At 41.9% G+C, this 22,666-nt stretch overlaps 1 protein-coding gene across 4 annotated transcripts in view; it reads right to left on the reverse strand.

The window, feature by feature from the left end:
* LOC137385179 (ubiquitin-conjugating enzyme E2 E1-like) overlaps positions 1–22,666 on the reverse strand; it is a 130,158-nt gene that overhangs the window by 90,139 nt on the left and 17,353 nt on the right. The window contains exon 4 of one of the 4 annotated variants that reach the window (XM_068060174.1): positions 19,441–19,513. The exons of the other annotated variants lie outside the window; for them this stretch is intronic. Coding sequence (XP_067916275.1) covers positions 19,456–19,513 — 58 coding nt within the window. The 3' untranslated portion in view covers positions 19,441–19,455. Of the gene's footprint in view, positions 1–19,440; positions 19,514–22,666 lie in introns of those variants that run through there. 4 annotated transcript variants of the gene reach the window in all.

Raw genomic sequence — 22,666 nt, forward strand, 5'->3', positions numbered from 1 at the left:
TTGTAGCTGTTGTGATATCTAAATCGGAGACAAATTACAACACCTTTATTCAATTTTATTTTTAATCAAAACATCCAAGTTAAAATTAGGGACTCGTTAGACTTAGCAGTCCACCTTGACCATATAAGCTTATTTTGGATAGCCCAAGGTCAGTTACATACAAATAAGTAACCAACTTGAAGCTGTTCATTGTGAATATGAAAAATATTACATGAAATTTGCAGGGAATCTTCGCACCTTGATACATATTTCATGTGGGTCAGAAAGTTAACCCTGATTCAAAAACAAAATACAGCAGATGCTGGAAATCTGAAATAAAAACAGAAAATACTGGAAATATTCAGAAGGTCAGGCAGCTTCTGTGGAGAGAAAACAGAGTTAATGTTTCAAGTCGATGACCTGAACCATTTTTTGTTTTTAAGTGAACCTGATATAGGCATGCACACGCCTACAAGATACTTTGATTCCTCAGGAAAATTAGGAATGATATTACTTCACTTGTTAGTTACAGTCGTTTTAGAAATTTGTGCAAGTTCCCTGAAGTCTGTAAGCTTCTTGCTGGGCTACTGGTTGGGTTTTAAGACAATTCTTTGCAGTTGTGAGCTGCTAGGTATTCAGAATATGATCAGATCTGATCCAGAAAAAACACTACTCAGGTGTCAGAGAACTGTTGAAAATGTACTGATACATAATACCTCTGTAGCATGTGCCAGTTCAGAACTCCTAGGCCAGGGAGTGAATGAAAAAGATCAGCTAGAGTTTCCATTTAGGTGCTATCCAGTGCCCCCTGCAAGAAAGTGTGCGTTTTTGGATGTTGGGTTAGAATAGGATTGCTATGATGGTTGGACCGCTTGTCAACATGCACTGGTCAGGGTACGGCTACTATAAAGACTGTTATTACTTGTAGAATCAAATGTCAATAAGAATCAATGGGGGCAGTTTTCATATACCTAGCACCCTGTTTACACTGGAAAACAGGGCGATTAGTAAATGAAAATTTGAAAAATAAGCACCGATCAATTTTTAAGCAGGCCTCAAAATGCATGGCCACTATCCCTGCCCGAAATGGGTTTCTTCAAGTATTTAAATTGAGGTCATATGCCCATTTTAGAACCCTAACATGGTTTTCACATCCCAAATAGGCAAACAAAACGCTGACACGAGTGACCTAACCAGCAGTTCTTAAAAGGGAGTGATCTTTCTGGTCCAACAGAAATACTTCAGCCTGCTGTCAGTTCCTGTGTAGTAACTGCAAGGCTCACCGCCTGTGCGATTACTGCAGCAAACCAAAATGTTCATGAGAAGAGGAGGGAAAAATTAAGACTGCTGTTTAAAGACAAATTATCTTTTGGGAAGAAATCTAATACAAAATTTTGTACTTTTCTTCATTCATTCATGGGATGCATCGGTGGCAAGGCCAACATATTTTGGCCATTCCTAATTGCCCTTGAGAAGATGGTGGTGAGCGCCTTCTTGAACAACTACAGTCCAATGTAGTAGTTTTGATGTAGCTGAGTGGCTTGCTAGGCCATTTCAGAGTCAAGGTTAGGAGTCAACCACATTACTGTAAGGTCTGGAGTCACATATAGGCCAGACTGGGTAAGGATGGCAGGCTTCATCCCCTGATTTTCTATGACAATCCCATAGTTTCATGGTCACCGTAGCTGGAACTAACTTTGTGTTCCAGATTTTATTTAATTACATTTCAAATTCACAAACTGCTATGGTGGGATCTGAACTCACATCTCTGGATTATTAGTCCAGACCTCTGGATTACTAATCTAGTAACATAACCACTACGCTACGATACCAGATCCTAAAACTCACCCCTCAGCGTCCATTCTTGATCCTCTTACCACTTATTCATTTTACAAAGAAAACAGAGCATGATGAACCATGTGGTTACTGGTACATTAGAAAAACACGGCTGATGTTAGCATATACAAGTAACAGATTTAAAAGTTTCGTGTGCGTCAATACTTGTGATAAGAGTGACTGTAACAAGCTTGTAAGGAGCTGTGTTATTCAATTAATCAAAGGATAATTTGCACTCTACTCTATCGCATCCAACATTAAAATCCTCAAAACTGTGAATTAAAGGGATATTATTTTTATCTGATGGGAAACTGAACTGAACCTTGCTCAACCCAAAGTCCTATTCATGCCTACCTTCAGCACATGACACATTTCTCTCAGGTCTTCAAAGTTACTAGCATGATTTGAAGTCTTCAGCTGGTGTTCTGTATATTATTGTACTGTTCATGGAAGATTTATGGTTTTACCCATAGCTACCAGTGTTTACAAACACTGGCATATCCACAGGCACTACTCCTCTATACCTTTCCGCACTGTTCACACTGTTTAAAAGACTTTCCGTCCCCATCCCACCGACCACTGCGTGTACCTTGAAATATATTAAAATAGCACTTTGTATACCGGATTTGATTGACCTTGACCTCTTCCGACCAAACTCAAAGCTGCTTGCACAAATTTTCCATAAAATAAGTCTGTGTGTGTGGAACTGTACTACGGCTCATCAAAACTCTGCTTCGGGGACCTTGTCTGAAAGCCAAAGCCTGTTAGAATGGACCTGGCAGATAAAATGACTGGGACAGAAAAGAATGTCCACTGCCAGTTGAGAATAATACTCATACCAGAATATCCATTAGCATTGTTTTCAGAACAAAATACTGAAGCACTAAACACCATTATAAATCTTTAAAGATTTAATATTTAACCACTAAAAAACCCAATTGCCTTGGAACAGAGGTTAGTTTGATGACAAACTGAGTGTGACTTCAAGCAGAAGCATTATCTAAAGAAATGTCGGAAACATACAAATTAGGAGCAGCAGTAGGCCATTCAGCCCCTCGAGTCTTTGATAAGATTATGACTGATCTGATTGCGGCCTTAACTCTACTTTCCTGTCTACCTGCTATAACAGGGTTGTCCAACATACAGCCCGCAGGCCAGCATCCGGCCCGCCAAACGTTTCCATCTAGCCTGCGAATGTATTTCAGAGATGAGAAATTTTTCATTGTGTTCTTCTTCCAGGCCAGCTTTCTAAAAAAATCTCAAGTCAGTTTCACAGCTGACAGGTGCTCATAGCAGGAACAGCAGTTTCTGAACTTTGGACAGATTCAGGATTTTCTGGCAGGTTCCGACTTTATTTTAAAAGGCCGAGAAACACCGAAACTGTCCAAAGTTGGGAAAGCGCTGTTCCTGGTAAACACCTGCTCGGGTCTGCAAATGAAACCTGACCCGAGCCTGACCCAACCCGAGTCCTTTCATTTTTTCCCACGCCCAACCCGACCACCGGAATGTTCAGTTAACCTAGCTTCCGTTTTTCACTTTTTAAGCTTGTGCAGATAAGCAACAACTGTAACTGGACTTGAAATGTTGTTTAAAAAGTACCTTAAGATTGGAGCCACATACCGGAGGTGATGATAGTGTGTGTCCGACCCGGCCTGACCCGACCCCAGCCCGAATGCCGACCCGGAAGAGCGACCCGACCTCCACACGTCGTCTAGTCCCGTCGGGTTCGGGTCGGGTAGCCATGCTCTAGTATAAAAGCAAAATACTGCAGATACTGGAAATCTGAAATAAAAACAAGAAATGCAGGAAATACTCAGCAGGTCTGGCAGCATCTGTGGAGAGAGAAGCAGAGTTAACATTTCAGGTCAGTGACCCTTCATCAGAACCATTCTGATGAAGGGTCACTGACCTGAAACGTTAACTTTAACTCTGCTTCTCTCTCCACTGATGCTGCCAGATTTGCTGAGTATTTCCAACATTTCTTGTTTTTATTTAAGCCATGCTCTAGTTCCTGGTCTCAACACCTGTCAGCTGTGAAAGTAACTTGAGGTTTTTCTTAACAAAACTGGCCAACCAAAAAGTTGCTGTGCTGTGGCGCACCCGCTCCCTGCAACTGAGCGAGGGAGAGAGAGAGAGGGAACGGTGAAACAGAGAAAGGGGAAGACAGAGAGGTGGGGGAGGGGGGGTCAGAGAGACAGACCGGCTTTAAAAAAAATCTCAAATAAGTTTCACAGCTGACAGGTGCTCAGAGCAGGAACAGCAGTTTCTGAATGTCAGACAGATTCGGGGTTTTCTGGCAAGTTCTGACTTTATTTTAGAATGCCGACATTGGGAAACCACTGTTCCTTGAGTTGGGGAGAGAGGGAGAGAGAAAGAGGGAACAGAGAAGGGCAGAGAGCGGGGGAGGGGACAGAGAGGGAGAGACAGAGGTAGAGAGACAGGGGAAAAGAGATGGGGGGTAGACAGAGTGGGGAAGGAAACGAGGCAGAGGGGCAAGGAAACGAGGCAGTCTTATTGTGCCATCTTCACTCTTATTAGTGTCAGAAGGGATTAATATTCAGAACACTAAGCATTCAAATGTAAATCAGATAAAACAGAGAGAAAGATAAAATTAGAAAATACCATTTTGGGATACAGTGCGAGTAATTTGAGACATGCCATGCATTTAGTGTAACATACTTGGGAGGAAAAAGTTTCCCAAAGCTCCACGCTAGTGGAGTTTCCCTCTTGTCACCTGTAGGTCTATTGTAAATAGATTGATAGAGATTTTGAATGCCATAATTAGTCAATAACTCCATTATCATTGTATCATGCAACTACCAGGATGATCGAAGATAAACTAGATGGACTTTGGTCTTTTTTCATCTATCTTCCTATGAAATCAGTACAATAGGTCTTCCCACTGGATTTTTCACTGTTCCCGATCATGAGGGATGGGGCCATTGGCTTTATTCTTCATGGGTCAAGAATGTTTGCACATTTCACATACCTACCCTATCATTCACCCAACAACTTCTCAAGGGCTAATACAGCAATTCAGATACAACTGGGTTATAATGTCCTCTTCTTCTGCTTGTCATTTTCAATTATATTTTTCTTACTTTTTCCATGTCTTTTTTTCCCTCTCAACCCATTCTCTTTCCTTCTTCATTCATTTCTCTCTCTATATACTACATTTGACCTGAAGTCATCCTATTTGCTTCTCTAGCTTTCGTTCTGTTTCTTTCTCTTACCCTTTTCCTTCATTAATCAAGGATACGATAATCAATCAATATTGACATCACTGCACCATTATTGGATTGATGTTCTAGCAATATCGATCAGTTCACACACAGGGCTGGATATTATTCGCGCCCCGTGCTCTGTGGCAGCACGCTTTAAACTCGGCGACCTCCCAACATGGAAGGACTGCTGCACAGCCCCCGCAATGTTACGGCGGGGGCTGATTTAAATAGAGGGGGCGGAGTGGCTGCTCCCGATGAGGTAGAGGGGGTGGCTGCCACGTCCACAGCAACGGCGTCTGGTGCCACCGCGCATGCGCCATTTTTAAAGGGCTTTAAGCCCTTAGCAGAGATTTTAATTTTTTTTAAAATGGACCAGCACTTGAACTTTCAATAAAAACATTACATTTAACATAAAAGCACTACTTTCACCTCCCCAATGGTAACACAATAATTTTATTTCCCTCTCCCCCACCACCCCCGAAAAACCATTCTTGACAGTCCTGACCTTTAAACCCCAAACTTTGCACTCTTTGCCCTTCAACCCCTTCCCACCATCCCCACAGCCAATAAAAAATGTTTTCCCCGCTCCTCTACCCTTGAAAATGTTATTCCCCCCCCACACCCAGTTCTCACCTTGGAGCTCCATATGGAGTTCCGAAGGCGTGCAGAGTACCAACGTCTGCCGTAAAATCAGCGTGGTACGGCCACTGCAGCCTGCAGCTAAGTTCATTTACATCTCTTTATTGTTAATTTGAACATTAAAATGAAGGGCCTGCCGCTAGGCAGCAGGGGGCCACACCGAGGTCCCCCCGCCGCCAGTAATATGCGGCAGGCCTTTCATGACATAGTGGGTCGAGGCGGGCCTCGCCCAGCTGAATTTTATCAGGACCCCGCCGTGACCAGTCCATAGAATGATGTCAATGGTGGTGAGCATACAAGTCTAAATAACATCCTTTCTCACCAAATCCGCCACTGCAGCAATATCTGGTCCAATATGCACGACTATTCAGACTACATAGGGCCCAAAATTCAGATCCAGTTTGTATAGGCCAGTACAACTTACAGCAGCGTGGCACCGCATTGGAGGCCAGGGATCAAGCCACACTATAGAGCCCACCAACCTCCCGCTAGTTTTTTTTAATTTCCAAAATATACTTTATTCATAAAAATCTGTAAAAAATACATTACCAAACAGCACCAAGTCAAAAAATACAAACAGTGCAAAGGAGATCAGTTTCCTTCAATACAAGCATGAGTTGCCTCACAACCCTTCCATTTCAATTGTCATGCCATATACATTTTTACATTTTACAGCAAACGAAAATTTTCCCGATACAGTTCCAGGGGTTTTCCATGGATCCAGCCCCTCCGTTCAGCTTGGTGGGGGGAACCTTACACAGTGGTCTTTCCCCATTCAGCCTTTGCTGCGGCTGCCCCAAGCTTTAGTGCGTCCCTCAGCACGTAGTCCTGGACCTTGGAATGTGCCAGTCTGCAACATTCGGTCGTGGACAACTCTTTGCACTGGAAGACCAGCAAGTTTTGGGCAGACCAAAGGGCGTCTTTCACCGAATTGAGTGTCCTCCAGCAGCAGTTGATGTTTATCTCGGTGTGCGTCTCTGGGAACAGCCCGTAGAGCACAGACTCCTGTGTTACAGAGCTGCTTGGGATGAACCTCGACAAAAACCACTGCATCTCTTTCCACACCTGCTTTGCAAAGACACATTCCAGAAGGAGGTGGGCAACTGTCTCATCCTCACCACAGCCACCGCGGGGGCATTGTGCGGAGGGGGCGAGACTTCGAGCGTGCAGGAAGGATCTGACGGGGAGGGCTCTTCTCACCACCAGCCAAGCTACATCTTGGTGCTCGTTTGAAAGTTCTGGTGATGAAGCATTCCGCCAAATGACTTTGGCGGGCTGCTCGGGGAACCATCCGAAAGGATCCACCGTCTCCTTTTCCCATAGGGTCTTGAGGACATTCCGTGCAGATCACTGCCTGATGGATCGGTGGGCAAAGGTTTTTTTCCGCAGAAACTGCTCCACCAAGGATAGGTGGTACGGCACAGTCCAACTGGATGGAGCGTTCCGCAGCAATGTGACCAGGCCCATCCTTCGCAACACTGGGGACAGATAGAACCTCAGCACGTAGTGACACTTGGAGTTTGCGTACTGGAGGTCTACACACAGCTTGATGCAGCCGCACACGAAGGTAATCATCAGGACGAGGGCGATGTTGGGTACATTTTTCCCGCCCTTATCCAGAGGTTTGAACATCATGTCCCTCCGGTCCCGGTCCATTTTGGAACCCCAGATGAAGCAGAAAATGGCTCGGGTGACCGCCACAGCGCAGGAGCGGGGTATGGGCCAGACCTGCGCCACGTACAGCAACAATGTGAGCGCCTCGCACCGGATGACCAGTTTCTTGCCCACAATGGAGAGAAATCGCTGCTCCCACATGCTCAGCTTTTGTTGTACCTTGGCTACTCGCTCCTCCCAGGTTTTGGTGCATGCTCCGGCCCTTCCGAACCATATCCCCAGCACCTTCAGGTAGTCTGACCTGACGGTGAAGGGGACAAAGGATCGGTCAGCCCAGTTCCCAAAGAACATGGCCTCGCTCTTGCCATGGTTAACTTTGGCTCCCGAGGCCAGTTCGAACTAGTCGCAGATGCTCGTTAGTCTGCGCACAGACAGCGGATTCGAGCAGAAGACGGCGACGTCGTCCATGTACACGGAGGTTTTAATCCGAGTGCCTCCACTGCCTGGGATTGTCACGCCTCTTATGCTCGCATCCTTCCTAATAGACTCAGCAAAGGGTTCAATACAGCAAACAAACAAGACAGGGGAGAGAGGACAGCCCTGTCTGACTCCAGATTGGATCGGGAAACTTTCCGATTCCCACCCATTGATTGAGACTACGCTATTGATGTTTGTGTAGAGCAGTTTGATCCAATTGCAGATTCCCTCCCCAAACCCCATTTTGGAAAGCACGTCCATCATGTTGGTGTGCGATATCCTGTCAAAAGCCTTCTCCTGGTCCAGGCTGATGAGGCAGGTGTCCATCCTCCTGTCCCGTACATAGGCAATCGTATCCCTCAGTAGCGTGAGGCTATCGGAGATCTTCCTGCCGGGTACAGTACAGGTCTGATCAGGGTGGATCACCAATTCCGGAGCAGACTTGACTCGACTGGCTATGACTTTGGACAGAATCTTGTAGTCAACGTTAAGCAGTGAAATGGGGCCACCAATTTCTGATTTCTGCCCTCACCCTCTGCCGCTTGTAGATGAGGGTGAAGATGCCTTTCCTCATGGATTCTGACATGCTGCCAGCCAGGAGCATACTCTCGTATACTTCCAGCAGGTCCGGGCCGATCCAGTCCCACAGGCCGAATACAACTCAACCGGTAAGCCATCGCTCCCGGGAGTTTTACTCGTCTCGAAGGACTCGACGGCCTTTGTCAGCTCGTCCAGAGTAGGCGGCTTGTCCAGTCTCTACCTCGTGCTGTCATCGAAGACCTCTGTGATAGATGACAGGAAGGACTGGGAGGCTCTGCTGTCTGTGGGCTTCGCGTCATACAGCCCAGCATAAAAGGATTTGCTGATCCTTAGTATGTCGGACTGTGAAGACGTTACAGAGCCATCCTCTTCCTTCAGGCTGCTGATAACAGAGCTCTCTCTGTGTACCTTTTGGAAGAAGTAATGCGAGCACGTCACATCCTGCTCAATGGAGCGGACTCTGGACTGGAAGATGATCTTGGAGGCCTCCGTGGCAAAGAGGCCTGCTGACTCTTCACCTCTTGGAGACCCTCCTTGACCTCGACTGCAGCCGGAGCAGATTTTGCATACTTTTCTGGAGTCGGGACATTTCCCTCGGTCTCTGTCTCGCCCTCTGAACCCCTTTGCGGATAAAGAACCTCTTGATGTTCTCCTTGATCGCTTCCCACCAGTGAACTGGAGACTCAAAGAGGGGTTTCACGGTCCTCCAACCTTGGTAATCCCTTTTGAGTTCCTCAACGTTCTCTGGGGTTAGCAGTGTAGCATTGAGCTTCCACGTCCCTCTGCCAACCTGCTGGTCGTCCTGTAAGTGACAGTCGGCCAGTAAGAGGCAGTGGTCGGAGAAAAACACCGGCTTGACGTCGGTAGATCTGACCGTGACAGCACGTGACACAAACAGGAAGTCAATCCTGGAACGGGCAGACCCGTCCGATCTTGACCATGTGTATCTACGCTGCACTCCGTCTGCAGGTTTGCTGAAGACGTTGTGCAGTTTGGCATCTTTAACTGTTTCTATTAGGAATGTGGACCAACTGCTAGTTAGACATATCTTCCACCACACTAAAATAATTTGGGGCAGTGGCAGGGCTGGAAGTGGTGGTGAGGGTTGGAGAAGAACGCATATCAAGGTGCTTACGTCTGTACTTTTGAATATTTTATCATAGATTTGAACGGATTGTTGTTGCTTTATTGATGACAAATATTGTTTATTACAGCAAAATGCTAAATTTAGTTACAAGTTTTTTTAAATTGTTAACTACATATTAGGTGACAAACTACCTCTTATTTGGCAATAGTACAGTTTTGGCTGCAGGTTTCAAAAACAATCCCTGGAGTACAATGACACATTCAGCTATGCAGCTAGAAATTTCCACAACAGCTGAGCAATATTTTCATCACTACTAACTAGTTACTTTGGGAGGTTTCAGGATATCAATGGAGTCGTAAGAGGGAATTACCAGTTTAACCGCCCTAACAACTATTTGTTATTCTTTACAACAGAGTCAAGACTGATGATGTCATCCAAACACTTGGGAAACAAAATGGTTTCAGAGCAAATTAAGTTTACTCTTTTTTAAAAGGCTGGTGTCATAATGGTATTAGTCATTGACAGTAATCAGGTGCAAAAACCTTGCCTTGTGTTTCCCCTCCCTTGCCTAAAGGGTATGAAGATAATTGTAACAGGCCTACTGCCACTGCAACTTACCCAACACACACCAGGATCTGAACCTGGGAGCTGGTATATAAGTTGCAGTACCATACTGCGGTATGTATCAAACCACCCACCACCCTTTGGGGAAGACAAATATAATTCTTACATGAACTGTTTCACCATAACTGATAGCATTTCTGAATTGCTTAAAAGGAATGGCTACACCAATTCATGTTATTTACATCATAACCATATCAGATAGGGCCATAATTAGCTGCATCTAGAATTTATTTATATTACAAGCAACATGTATAAAGGTAATGAATTTCAGGTAGGTCAATAGAGAAATAATGTTTTTAAAATTACTGTGGATTCTAGTCTCATTATGACAAACTTTGTGAGTCTATGATTTTGTGTATCATAAATGCAGTATAAAATGACAAATGCTCCAGATAACAGCATGAAAAATTGCATAGCCTTTAGAACAGATATAATGAAATTTTAATTCATTTAAAATATACAAGAGTTAGTTAAGTTCTCACCAATAGCTTTGAAAGCTAGAAATAAGAACTTAGGATATTTACTGAACAGAATCAAATTCTATATTCAGTGTTTTGCCACTTGCAAAGTACTAAGTACGATAAATATCTAAACTTTCAAAACTTGTGGCAGATCAGGAGAATGTGTTACAACAGATTGCTCCACATAATTCAGATTTTTGGATTTATTATGGAAAAATGCAACCTTTAGAGGATATCTTTGATTACAAATTCGACTGTTGCATATGCATATTTGAAAAAATATTGCAACTGAGCCAAGGTAAAACACAGGAAAAGCTGCAGAGGCAAGTTTGGCATGTTAATCTCCAACCCTATTCAGGGGTTAAAATTAATCAACTTTCCCATATCAGCATAATACTGTGTGTATGGAAACAGATAGCTAGTGAGTTATGAGTCATTAATTCAATTGAATAGTTATAAGAACGTGAAACTGCCACAGATTCAATTACTGTCTTAAACATAATGCCAGCTATTACTATCGCTTTTAAATTAGAAGGTACTTTTCAATACCCTTACAAAAAATATACCTTTTTAGTTCAGAGGAAGAACATTAATTGCAGTGGGGAAGGCATAGCAGTTGAGAACCAAGGTGCATTGATACACACTACTTTGTTCCTCCAGCAATTAATTACTGGAAAACAACACAGGACTTGAAATGAATGCTACCAAACCACAAGGCAAAAAGCTGTAGCCGACAAGATCAGGGGCTTGTAGTCATCACAGAAAAACTAAAAATGCACTTAACTATTTATCATACATATATACACCTAGGCGTTTGACGAAGACAGCTGAACCAATTTTTACATTTGGTAGCAAATACACAAAACTTGCACTGGCAATGGAATATGCTTCACTTCTTCTGACTGAGCAGCCCACTGTTAATATTTGAGGCCCATTATAGAACAATACATTCGTCGTAACTTCTACAGGACATAGGCAGAAATAAAAACCACAGGTGTTTGGGGGGGGGGGGGGGGGGGGGGGAAAGGAGGGGGGAGGGGAGAGTTCTCATTCCCAAGGTAATCCTAGAGGCAATTTTCATCATTTTTAAACAGCACACGTGGAAATAGACAGCTTCTAGTAAAAACACAAAACTAAATCTTCCTTTTCAAGTATCAGATGGGCAAAGGACTGATTTATGCCACAACTGTGGGTTGCACTTCGTTAACTGCATTACTCAACAAACTGTTGCCATGGAGAGCTGCTAAAAGTACTTTTTTAAAACTTTCAAACTACATGATCTGGCATAGTTAGCAAAGTCATTAAACCGTATACTCTAACAGAATTATCATGAAAAATGGAAAACCAAAGGCTAGGCAGCTGGAAGTTTGGAAGTGGAGTTGTAAGTGACTTGAGTGGGTGGCAAAGAGTTTTTTCCCCAGTGGCAGAAGCAAAAGGAAGAAGTGGAGGTGGAAGGGACACGTGGGTTGCGAGGGTTATAAAGGAAGTGGTGGGAGATAGCCTTCATTTGTGATCGAGGCCATGGAAATGGAGAGGTCATGAGAGATGACAAGGTTGAGGAGATGACTATAGATATGGGTAGAAGTGTTCATATGGAGGGAGAGATTTGGGAAGGACAGGAGGGCAGTGGACAAGTGGAGCTACGATGGAGAGTGACATCACCGAGGAAGAGCAGTGCTCAGCGCAAAGGCAAATTTTGGAAAGGATGAGGACATTTCAGCAAAAAGGGCAGAAAAAATGAGGTGCTTGAAGGAGGAGACACCAAGGTATGATTTTGTGATAAGGGCCGTACAGCATGACAATATACAGAGGACAGTTTATATTGTTGCTATGGACAAAGGAAAATAGATACGATGGCATGATACCATGCATTTGTTGAATATCATGAATTCAGATATTATATACCATGCACTATTAAAAACTGCTTCCTGGTGTAGGTGATGAGATGGTTTCTGAAAGACCAAAGATTGCAATTCCGCCCAAGCTTGATTCAGTAAGGCCACTTAGGTTTAGATAGTATGAGCATCACAAATGGAGTAATGTTATAGTTTAAAAACGACAGCAAAAGCAGAAAATAAGAATGCTTGAAGTTATTTCCGATAACTTGAAGTGGGAAGCTACTTTCTTCAAGAATTCACAGCAATCTAAAATTTTGCTACTGCTCACCCACCAGCAAGATTGTGCATGTCTGTGCGTGTGTGTGCATGCGTCTGTATGTGCACACACGCATGCTCCTGTGTAGAAACACAAGTCAAAGCTTTGCGCATAATAAAATCACTTAATTTACACTTGTTTCACCTTTGCTGTTCCGGTTAAAAAAAGTGCAAAACACAGATTTTTTTTTTTACATCGAAGAATAGTTAGCCATCAATAAAGTTGCAGGGTAAGCCATGTCAGCAGAATTTGTTCAAGAGCGCGGGGTTACCACCAGACACTACAATCATCCTTAAGAAACCCGAGTTAGGGAGGAGCAAAAAAAAGGCTAGTCAAAGTTCTTGGTCAGGTTTTCTACCCTGTGATCAGTGCTGGAAAACGCACACATGGAACTCAGCTAAGGATAGGATTGGCCACAGCTCTTGATACCCTCCCATGGTCAAAGTGGCCAACATCACAGAGACGCCAACAGCACATCAATATTTGATATGATCCACACGTGCGATGCATCAATACTCCTGACTGCCCAGCAGCAAATCCTGCTTGTATAATGGTGGCAGCCATCCAATTTTAATCTCTGGCTTGCAGCTAATATGATGCCAGCCTCTAGTGCAATCACAGTTTCACTGCAAGAGCTATCAATTTCCACCATTTGTGTTCATAATTAACTATACACTACTTCGTTGTCAAGAATATCCTTTTATGGAATGCTTACTACGGAACATATGGATGTGTGTGTGTGTGTGAGCGAGAGAGACTGAGACTGAGAGAGTGTGTGTGTGTGTGTGAGAGAGAGAGAGATTGAGCGGCTGGAGAAAGAATGAAGTGGGGGAAGAGAACATAAAAAGAAATGAAAAATTTATGGCTGCTTCATCAACTTAAGTGTTCGTAGCACATACATAAAATTTAGTCAAATGTTAAGTCGAAAATAGCACAGTTGAATAAACAGTTACGTAAAGCCACTTCTGACACAAACTAGAAAGGAAATAAAGTTAGATGTAAAATAAAACTCTCAATGCACCTGTAACAAATAAAAACTAGCTTCAATAAATACGTGAAAGCCAAATTCATCTTGAAGGGTATACTTATTTGATTATACTGATAGCATTACATTATAGGTAACAGCAGAACAAACTGTCCCCAAAATACAAAGCACACATCTCTCAATATTTTGTAACTGCTCCAAGAGTTACTCTACCTTCCCAGGCTTACATTCTATATGGCAAACTGAGACAGAATTGCGACTTGCAGAAAACTGTAGCTTGTGTACGAGCGTCTCTAGAGCCGAATAGTCAACTTGCCCGTTCAAAAGATACAAGAAAGTGCTTCAGATTTTTGTAACAAATACAATTTCCTAATTTTTACAATTCCCTTGTTCTAAATAAAACACAAAATGCAACAACAGGCTTGTGTGTCAGCTGGGTCACCTTTAGTAGCTTGTCACTAGACTACTCAAACACTATTGTGCGAGAAATGTTTGTGTATTACCACAAATAAACAGAACGTATGACAAAACGGATGGAAACACCAAGATAAGTCTTCATCTTTAGGGTATGACATTAATGAAGTATGATGTCAACCCATGAATTGCAAACCAGACAACCAATGCAGTACTAGTCACTTTCATTTTTAAAAAAACCATATAAGTGGAAATAATGCACTTTGCTATTAATACTTGTACCTTTTGGCATTTTCATCAGATTTTCTTGTTTATTCTGAATGAGGAATGGGATGAAGGAAGAGTCAGAACAGATCTAGCTCAGTTTGCATAATAGTTAATGTACAAATTCCCATGATAAAAGACCTCCTCCACTCCTTTTAAATGGTTGTCTCTTGTTCATCTACATCAGGCATGAATGCTCATTAAAGTGTAGCATATCCCAAGCACACCATAACAGTCCTCAAGTGCCAAGAATTGTGTGTTACAACAAAATGCACATTGCAGATATGCCATACAAGAAGCCAAAAGATCCACATACCCAGCTTAAGTAGCATTAGCAAACAGCAATAAAAAAAATTACCGGGTGGGATTACCAGCCTCAATTAGCATTATTTATATTAGTATTGTAGTGAATTTGCATCATTCTCAAAATTAAAATCACACCTAACAAATGTTTAGATAGCTGCTTGTGAATATCTGTAGTTCCACTAATTCTTTATATAAATTAATCTGCCTACAACTAGCAGGGGTGAGGGTGTTGGAATTATGGACGTAAATGGGGCAGCAGTAATTACTCTCCTACTGCTCTGGCTACAACATAATGGAAGAGAATACACAGGTAGTTCACAGAAATCCACACGGGGGATGCTGTCGGATGGTTCCCCGAGCAGACCGCCAAAGTCATTTGGCGGAATGCCTCATCACCAGAACTTTCAAACAAACACCAAGATGTAGCTTGGCTGGTGGTGAGAAGAGCCCTCCCCGTCAGATCCTTCCTGCACGCCCGAAGTCTTGCCCCCTCTGCGCAATGCCCCCGCGGTGGCTGTGGTAGGGAAGAGACGGTTGCCCACCTCCTCCTGGAATGTGTCTTTGCAAAGCAGGTGTGGAAAGAGATGCAGTGGTTTTTGTCGAGGTTCATCCCAAGCAGCTCTGTAATACAGGAGTCTGTGCTCTACGGGCTGTTCCCAGGGACGCACACAGAGATAAACATCACCAGCTGCTGGAGGACTCTCAATTCGGTGAAAGATACCCTTTGGTCTGCCCGAAACTTGCTGGTCTTCCAGCGCAGAGTTGTCCATGACCGAATGTTGCAGACTAGCACATTCCAAAGTCCAGGACTACGTGCTGAGGGACGCACTAAAGCTTGGGGCAACCACAGCAAAGGCTCAATAGGGAAAGACCACAGTGTAAGGTCCCCCCACCAAGCTGAACTGAGAGGCTGGATCCATGAGAAACCCCTCGAACTGTATCGGGAAAATTTCAGTCTCCTGTATAATGTAAAAATGTATCTGGCAGGACAAATGTGAAATGGAAGGGTTGTGAGGCAACTCATAATTGTATAGAAGGAAACTGATCACCTTTGCACTGTTTGTATTTTTTGACTTGATGCTGTTTTAAACTGTTTGGGAATGTAATTTTTACAGATTTTTATGAATAAAGTATATTTTGGAAATAAAAAAACATTTCAATGTTTATACATTGCTGCAAATATGAAAATTTCTTAAGGGATGAGATGAATTCAGTAGCATGGCACTTATAATTGGGCTTTACTGTCTGCACAAACATTAATTACAGGATATATTGATTCCTGCAATGTTGTAACGGAGGCCTTGGTAATTAGGGTTTTTAGTTTCCATCTCAACACCCTTCCCCCTCGCCATTTTCAGTGTAACTTTTAATGGCCAAATTTGGGCAGTTCAATATCTTTTTTTTTTAAAAAAAAGAGGTTCAATTTTGCTTTTGATGTTAAGCCAAAAATTAGTAGTAAAACACTCATATTGCCCTACTAGCTTTGGTTCTGACTTAATGGCAATTTGAACTGTAATTTAAACAAACCCATATACAACACTAGCTCCTTTCTCCCTCATCCTTCTAAGATAAGTAACCATTTTGGAAGGATACAGTTAACTGGGTCGTGCACAGCCAATTTTTTACAAATCATCGGTTTGTGATGAACTTGTGCAACTTAGTGATTGGAAAGTTGATTTGCTATCCTCACAGATAAAACTGGGTAGTCATGTAGCAGAACACCTGTAACTCATGATTTCTTCAGTTTTGATATTCTCTACAATGAAATCACCAGGAAACTGATGCATATAGCCAGTATGCATCAGGAACCACCCACCCCTCCCGTCCCCCTAGCCACCTCCATAACTCCAGGATTACAACCACTTTCACTTCTAATTCACTGTGCACATAAAGTTCAATGCAAGTCTGCTGACTAAATATTTATTGTGTGGGTTGCATGTAAAATTCCTGCAGCCTACCCAATAAGCTGTTTAAAATCTCTCAAAGGAAGATAGCTTTTTCGTGAAAGGGCTAGTTGTTTAAATTAGCAAAAACTATTTTGAAGTGTTTATTAATAACCAGTTTGAGAAATTTTCATCCCAGTGCAGTTTTACTTTTCAATGTTTTTCTTGTTTGCCAAAGTTTATTTTAAATTGCTTTATTGATAAATCTGGGCATAAAAAATGTTTAGCAGCAGCAGTCATACAAAGCATCAATTATTCTACTTTTTATTTTTGCAGGTATCTTTCCCATGTGTCTTATTAGCAAAAATTGTAGCAAAACAAATGTATTATAGCATCACAAAGAAAAGCACATCAAGTTGGGGTGAGGTGTTCTTTGTCAGAGGAGGAGGAAAAGGTCAACTTTAAAAAAATACACCTTGCAGTTCAAGTAGTTCGTAGAAATTTTCTTCAACATAAAAATCTTTTTGTTTATGTTATTATATTAGGGACATCAGCTCCATTTCTGATTACAGATCAAAGCTTCAAACAACAGAAACATTTCAGTAGATGCGCTCAAACACTGATGGGGGAACTTTCCCAAAGAAGTTAATTATTTGTGAGAAATTATTATTTTAGAGTTTCCTCTTTGTTACTGCTCTGCCTCATCCCTTACTAGCATTTAGAAATGGGGTTGGACACAGACTCCATGACCTATCAATCAAAGCAGTTACATAAAGCAATTATAGTACATGGAAATTGCAGAATACTACTGGATTCAAATAATTAGATAGTGAATTTGTTGCAAAACAGTTAAAGAGCATTGGACAATAGTACAAAGTATGTTAGCCAGTCAGAATTGAGAAAAGGCAAGAACCCAAAACAAGTACAAATTACTAGTGATGATTTAGCTTTTCATTCTGGAATGTATTAAAGAAGAAAGAAATAAACAGCACTGAAACAGGCCCTTCGGCCCACCGAGTCTGCGCCGACCATTAACCACCCATTTTATACAAATCCTACACTAATCCCATATTCCTGTCACATCCCCAACTGTCCCTATATATTTCCCTACCATCTACCTATACTAGTGACAATTTATAATGGCCAATTAACCTATCAACCTGCAAGTCTTTGGCATGTGGGAGGAAACCGGAGCACCCGGAGGAAACCCACGCAGACACAGGGAGAACTTGCAAACTCCGCACAGGCAGTACCCAGAATCGAACCCGGGTCTCTGGAGCTGCGAGGCTGCGGTGCTAACCACTGCGCCACTGTGCCGCCCTATACCTCAATGGTTTCCACCCAGGCTCAAGTCCATAGCTACAGGACAGTTTATTTGCATTCCAAAAAAGTCACATATCTAGTGTTTAAGCTCTCTTCAACTCACAAATGCATTATGCCAGCTTTTCGAATTGTCTTCATGAAAGCAAATTTATTGTGCTGACTTTCTGAAAAATCTTTTGCATTTTATGCCAGTAGAAAACTCAATTTGTACATGTGAAATAAAGGCTTTTAAAAACATTTCCTGCCAATTACCTTTCTTATCTAGCATGTGACAACATACTCAAAACAGTTGTAATAATCATTAACCTATAAAATACTGCATGCCCTTTGCAATATGCATCAGCTTTATGTGGTGTAGTACTAAGCTACACATACCAAAAACAGTTCTAGTGCATCTGAACCAGAGTGTGTTGAATTACCTGATCTCAGCTGGGGTACTGAGTACTAAAACTTGCTCCAATGTCAACAGGCTGGGGTGGGGAAAGTATCAGCTTGACTGTGATTCTTTCACAATTGAATAGCCTGCTGACGCTCACTGTCAAGGCATAACATATGAAGTTTGGTCACTCGGTTGATATACTTGACAGTGCCTGTAGCATGAACAATACTTCAGCTTGAATGACCATCTGAAGCAGGAGACATGAGAAATATGTAAAAGGGTGACATTTTAGTTCTGTATTCTCCAAATCAAGAACTCAAGAGTCTTTTTTAAACTTCAGCATCCTTTGATCTAAAATATATAATCTGGTCATTGAAGACATCAAAAATTTTGCAGTTTAATTTTTGGAGAATACAGAATTTTTTTTTTAAAAAGAAAACACTGAAAATTCTAATTAATGGCTCAGAAACAATTTGAAAATGTCCTTTAGTAGAGCCTCAAACTTAGTCTTATAATACCAGATTAGAAATGACCATGCTCAAAGGGTGGAATTAGATTCTCCAAATTAAGACCTTATTCTGATCACTCATCTTTTCCTCCCAGTACCACTGTTGACAACAGTTAGAGAGTTTTGTTGTTGTATTGAAAACTTAGAATTCTGTACGTTTTTAAGAACTGAGAAAAGGATTTTTCTGCGGATATTGATTGCTGAAACTTGGTAGGCGTAGGTGGAGTGAAATACACAGACTGCAAGGCACCTGTTTCCAAACAACTCAGCATGGGAATGACCGATCAAGATTTATGATTGTCATGTGACTTGATTGTTGAAGTTAGTTTCACTTTTGGACTGTAAAGGACCAGTGAGCTGGACAAGGAGCAGGCATTTTGAAATCTAGTTGTGACCTGCCTGGAGACCAGAGAAAAGACCTCTCTCCGTAAAGGGAACCTGCATCTCTTGAAATCCTGCATTTGAAAGATGGCAGAATCCTATTGCCTCCTGTCTCTAAAGAATTCCTGCATCCAGTGTGATTCTGTCGCCTCCTGTGTTTTGGGAAACCCTGGAACCTGCAGAAAGCTTCTACTACTGTGTTGCTGCTGAGCAGACTGGTTGCTGCACCCCTGTTGAAAGACCTGTATGACGCCTGCTGCAGACAAATTGCCTTGAATGCCTACCCATCGCAGAGTGTTCATCAACCTCGCCTGGAGAGACTTCCGAGTGGCATCTGATTATTCAGCCCTGGGTCACCTCACCGTACTGAAAACATCCTACCAGCACGTGACAAACTCAATCATTTTATTTTTCGTTTTTATTCCGAAGAAACAGCTGTAAATCAAAAAATCCATTTTTGAATGTTATGTCTTTGCACATGAGGGCTAGGATGAGGAGTTTTAAAAAAATCTTTTCATATATAGCTTTATCTCATTATTGTTTAAGACTTATTATTTATTTTCTAGCAAATAGTTAATGTTGTTATTTAATGAAACCTGGTTTGGTGTGCTTTATTCTGGGGGACAAATAGAGTATCTAATTTGGTTATTCTTCGGTAGGTGGGAAACTTTCTTGATGAGCTGTGACCTGCAGAGTTGTGGGACTGAATTAACAGTGCATTACTCCCGCCTTGGTTGTAACACCACGTTGCCTCAGGCTTGATACACTCCCACATGGCAGACTGGTCACGAAAGCAAAAGCCCATGCGTTCCGAGGCACGTTGGATCCAAAACTGGCTCAGAGGCAGGAAGCAAAGGGTAATGGTTTTTTTTGTAACTGGAAGGCTGTTTCCAGTGAGGTTCCACAGGTCTCGCTTTTTGTGATATATATCAACGATTTGAATTTGCACGTAGGGGGAATGATTAAGTGTGTGGATGCTCCAAAATTTGGCTGTGTGGTTGATAATGAAGAAAACTGTAGACTGCAAGAAGATATCGATGGACTAGTGTGGTGACGGGAACAGTGGCAAATGGAGTTAAATCCGGAGAAGTGTGAGGTTCTGCATTTGGGGCAGGCTAACAAGAGAATACACAATAAATGGTAGGATACTGAGAAGTCTGCAGGAACAAAAAGGCATGTCCACAGATCCCTGAAGGTGGCTGGACAGTTAGATAAAGGTAGTCAAGAAGGCATACAGGATACATCCCTTTATTAGCCATGGCACAGAATATAAGAGCTGGGAGGTTATGCTGGAACTGTATAAAACGCTGGTTAGGCGACAGTTGGAGTATTGCGTGCAGTTCTGGTCACCACACTATAGAAAAGTTGTGATTGCACTAAAAAGGATACAGAGGAGATTTACCTGGACTGGAGAATTTTAGTTATGAGAAATGAAAGAATAGTCTAGGGTTGTTTTCTTTGGAACAGAGGAGGCTGAGGGGATACATAACTGAAGTGTATAAAATTATGAGGGGCCTAGATAGAGTGGAGTGGAAAGTCCTATTCCCCTTTCTTGAGGGGTCCATAGATTGAGGCTAAGAGGTAGGAGGTTTAGAGGGGATTAGAGGGGAATTCTTTTCTCCCAGAGTGTGGTGAGGATCTGGAACTCGCATCCTGAAAGAGCGGTAGAGACAGAAACCCTCATAACATTTAAAGAGTACTTGGATATGCACTTGAAGTGCCGTAACTTACAAGGCTGTGGACCAAGAGCTGGAAAGTGGGAATAGGTTGGATGGCTACTTGTAAGCCAGCACGGCCACAATGCGCCAAATGGCCTTTTTCCGTGCTGTAAAGTTCTGTGATTCTGTGACTAGCCCAGGAAAACAAACTCTTGACTCCTTATCTGGGCAGCACCGTTGCTTAGTTTACCTTCCGTGCTCTTACTGAAGACAATGGATATCATAAGCAGCATCACTGTAATGTAATGAACCCATTACAGTATCACCATGAACGCTGGCTGACTCTGGAGACCCAGTCCAAAGAAAAAACACTCACTTTGAGTGTTTTCTAACAAATTCAGATGGCTAAAAAGATATTAACCAGAATTTAAATATCAAGGCATAAGCACTTCAAATTCTAGCAAGTTATTTATTTGCTAGAAGATGAACGAGGTGCAAACAAATAAATGCGGACTCAGCATAATGGCCATTTTCACAGGAGTTGGCATTCGGAAGGACTTTTTTTTTTAAAAGTAACCTTTTATTGTCAAATGTTCACCCTCCCCAAAAGTGCTGAGGTATATAGTTTTCCTGGTGCCAGCAGACCTTGGCTGCTTGACACAATTCAGCATTATTCAATTGTTAATGTGGACAATAAGTAGGTTATTTATGGCAACACAGACAAATGCCATTCAGATCTCACCTGACATCCGCACCGGCACACATTCCAGCAAGAATCACTGGCAACCAGAACAAGACACTTTTCTAATTTTTCCCTTTTCAAACTCAAAATATATTAAGGAAAGCTATAATATCCTTATTGCAACCCTGTCTGATTTCTGGTTTAAGCACATTATTTCTCCTCCCTCTCCCCCAATTATGTTTCTTACCCTTTTTCAACAGTCCTGCCTAATCGCATTGAAGAGGATGGTCAGGTAATACAACCTAAGCCTCTGTTAATGCTGCCCTTAAAGGATTATGGATTATACAAGATTTTTCAAATTTGTTGCATGTTGTTAAGCAATCTAGTTTTCTCACATGACCATTTTCAAAACTTCGGAGTTTTAAACCATGCCTGCTAAATTTATGAGTTATATATAAATGAGAATTAATAGAGAGCATCAATGCTTAAAATAAAGAAAATTTGGAACGTTAGTAAAATTAATCATGAATTAGGATCACTACAAAAGAAGGAATTGAAAATCCCTCTTCACTCATTTTATAAAATTACACTTCAACTTTGAAAATGATAAACTAATCTACAAACCATTAATCAAAGGAAGCAGCTGTGTCATTTTATCGTAGTTTTAATTTAAAGTTTCCTTTCTGATGAACCTATTTAATCAATCTTTCTAATCACACTTCACCGCAACAAAATAGACATGTTATCCATCAATTTCCAGTACCTGGATATTTAACGGAGGTCATCAAGTACCAACCCAGCACATTTCAACACCTGCTTTAAGGAGTATAATTCTGTCTGTATTTGATTTGATGTATTTTATCAGATTTATTCTACTTGGCCAAAGCTCTAACAATAAGAAGTGAAAGCTACACGATGGTATATTAGGTGAGAATTTCTATTTGACTAACAGATAAATCTGGCAATATCTCATAAATGGCTGATTTAAACCAAAAATACACAGGAATGAGCAGTGGCAGTTCCCAACTTCTCCCTACAGTTCCCTATTCACTATCTTTGCATATATCTTTTTCCCATCCTCCAACACGACCCCATGATCTGGAGGCACAACAAACAAATGCTATTGTGACATCACAAGTGTCCATCATAAACTTGACACCAACTGACTGATAGAAATAAATTCTGTATTTTAAAACTAGGTTTGAAGTTACATGAAAAACAATCCCAGCTTCTCTCTTTTACCAAAAT

The sequence above is a fragment of the Heterodontus francisci genome, chromosome 2 (genome assembly GCF_036365525.1).
Source record: "Heterodontus francisci isolate sHetFra1 chromosome 2, sHetFra1.hap1, whole genome shotgun sequence".
In the NCBI taxonomy this organism is placed as follows: Eukaryota; Metazoa; Chordata; class Chondrichthyes; order Heterodontiformes; family Heterodontidae; genus Heterodontus; species Heterodontus francisci.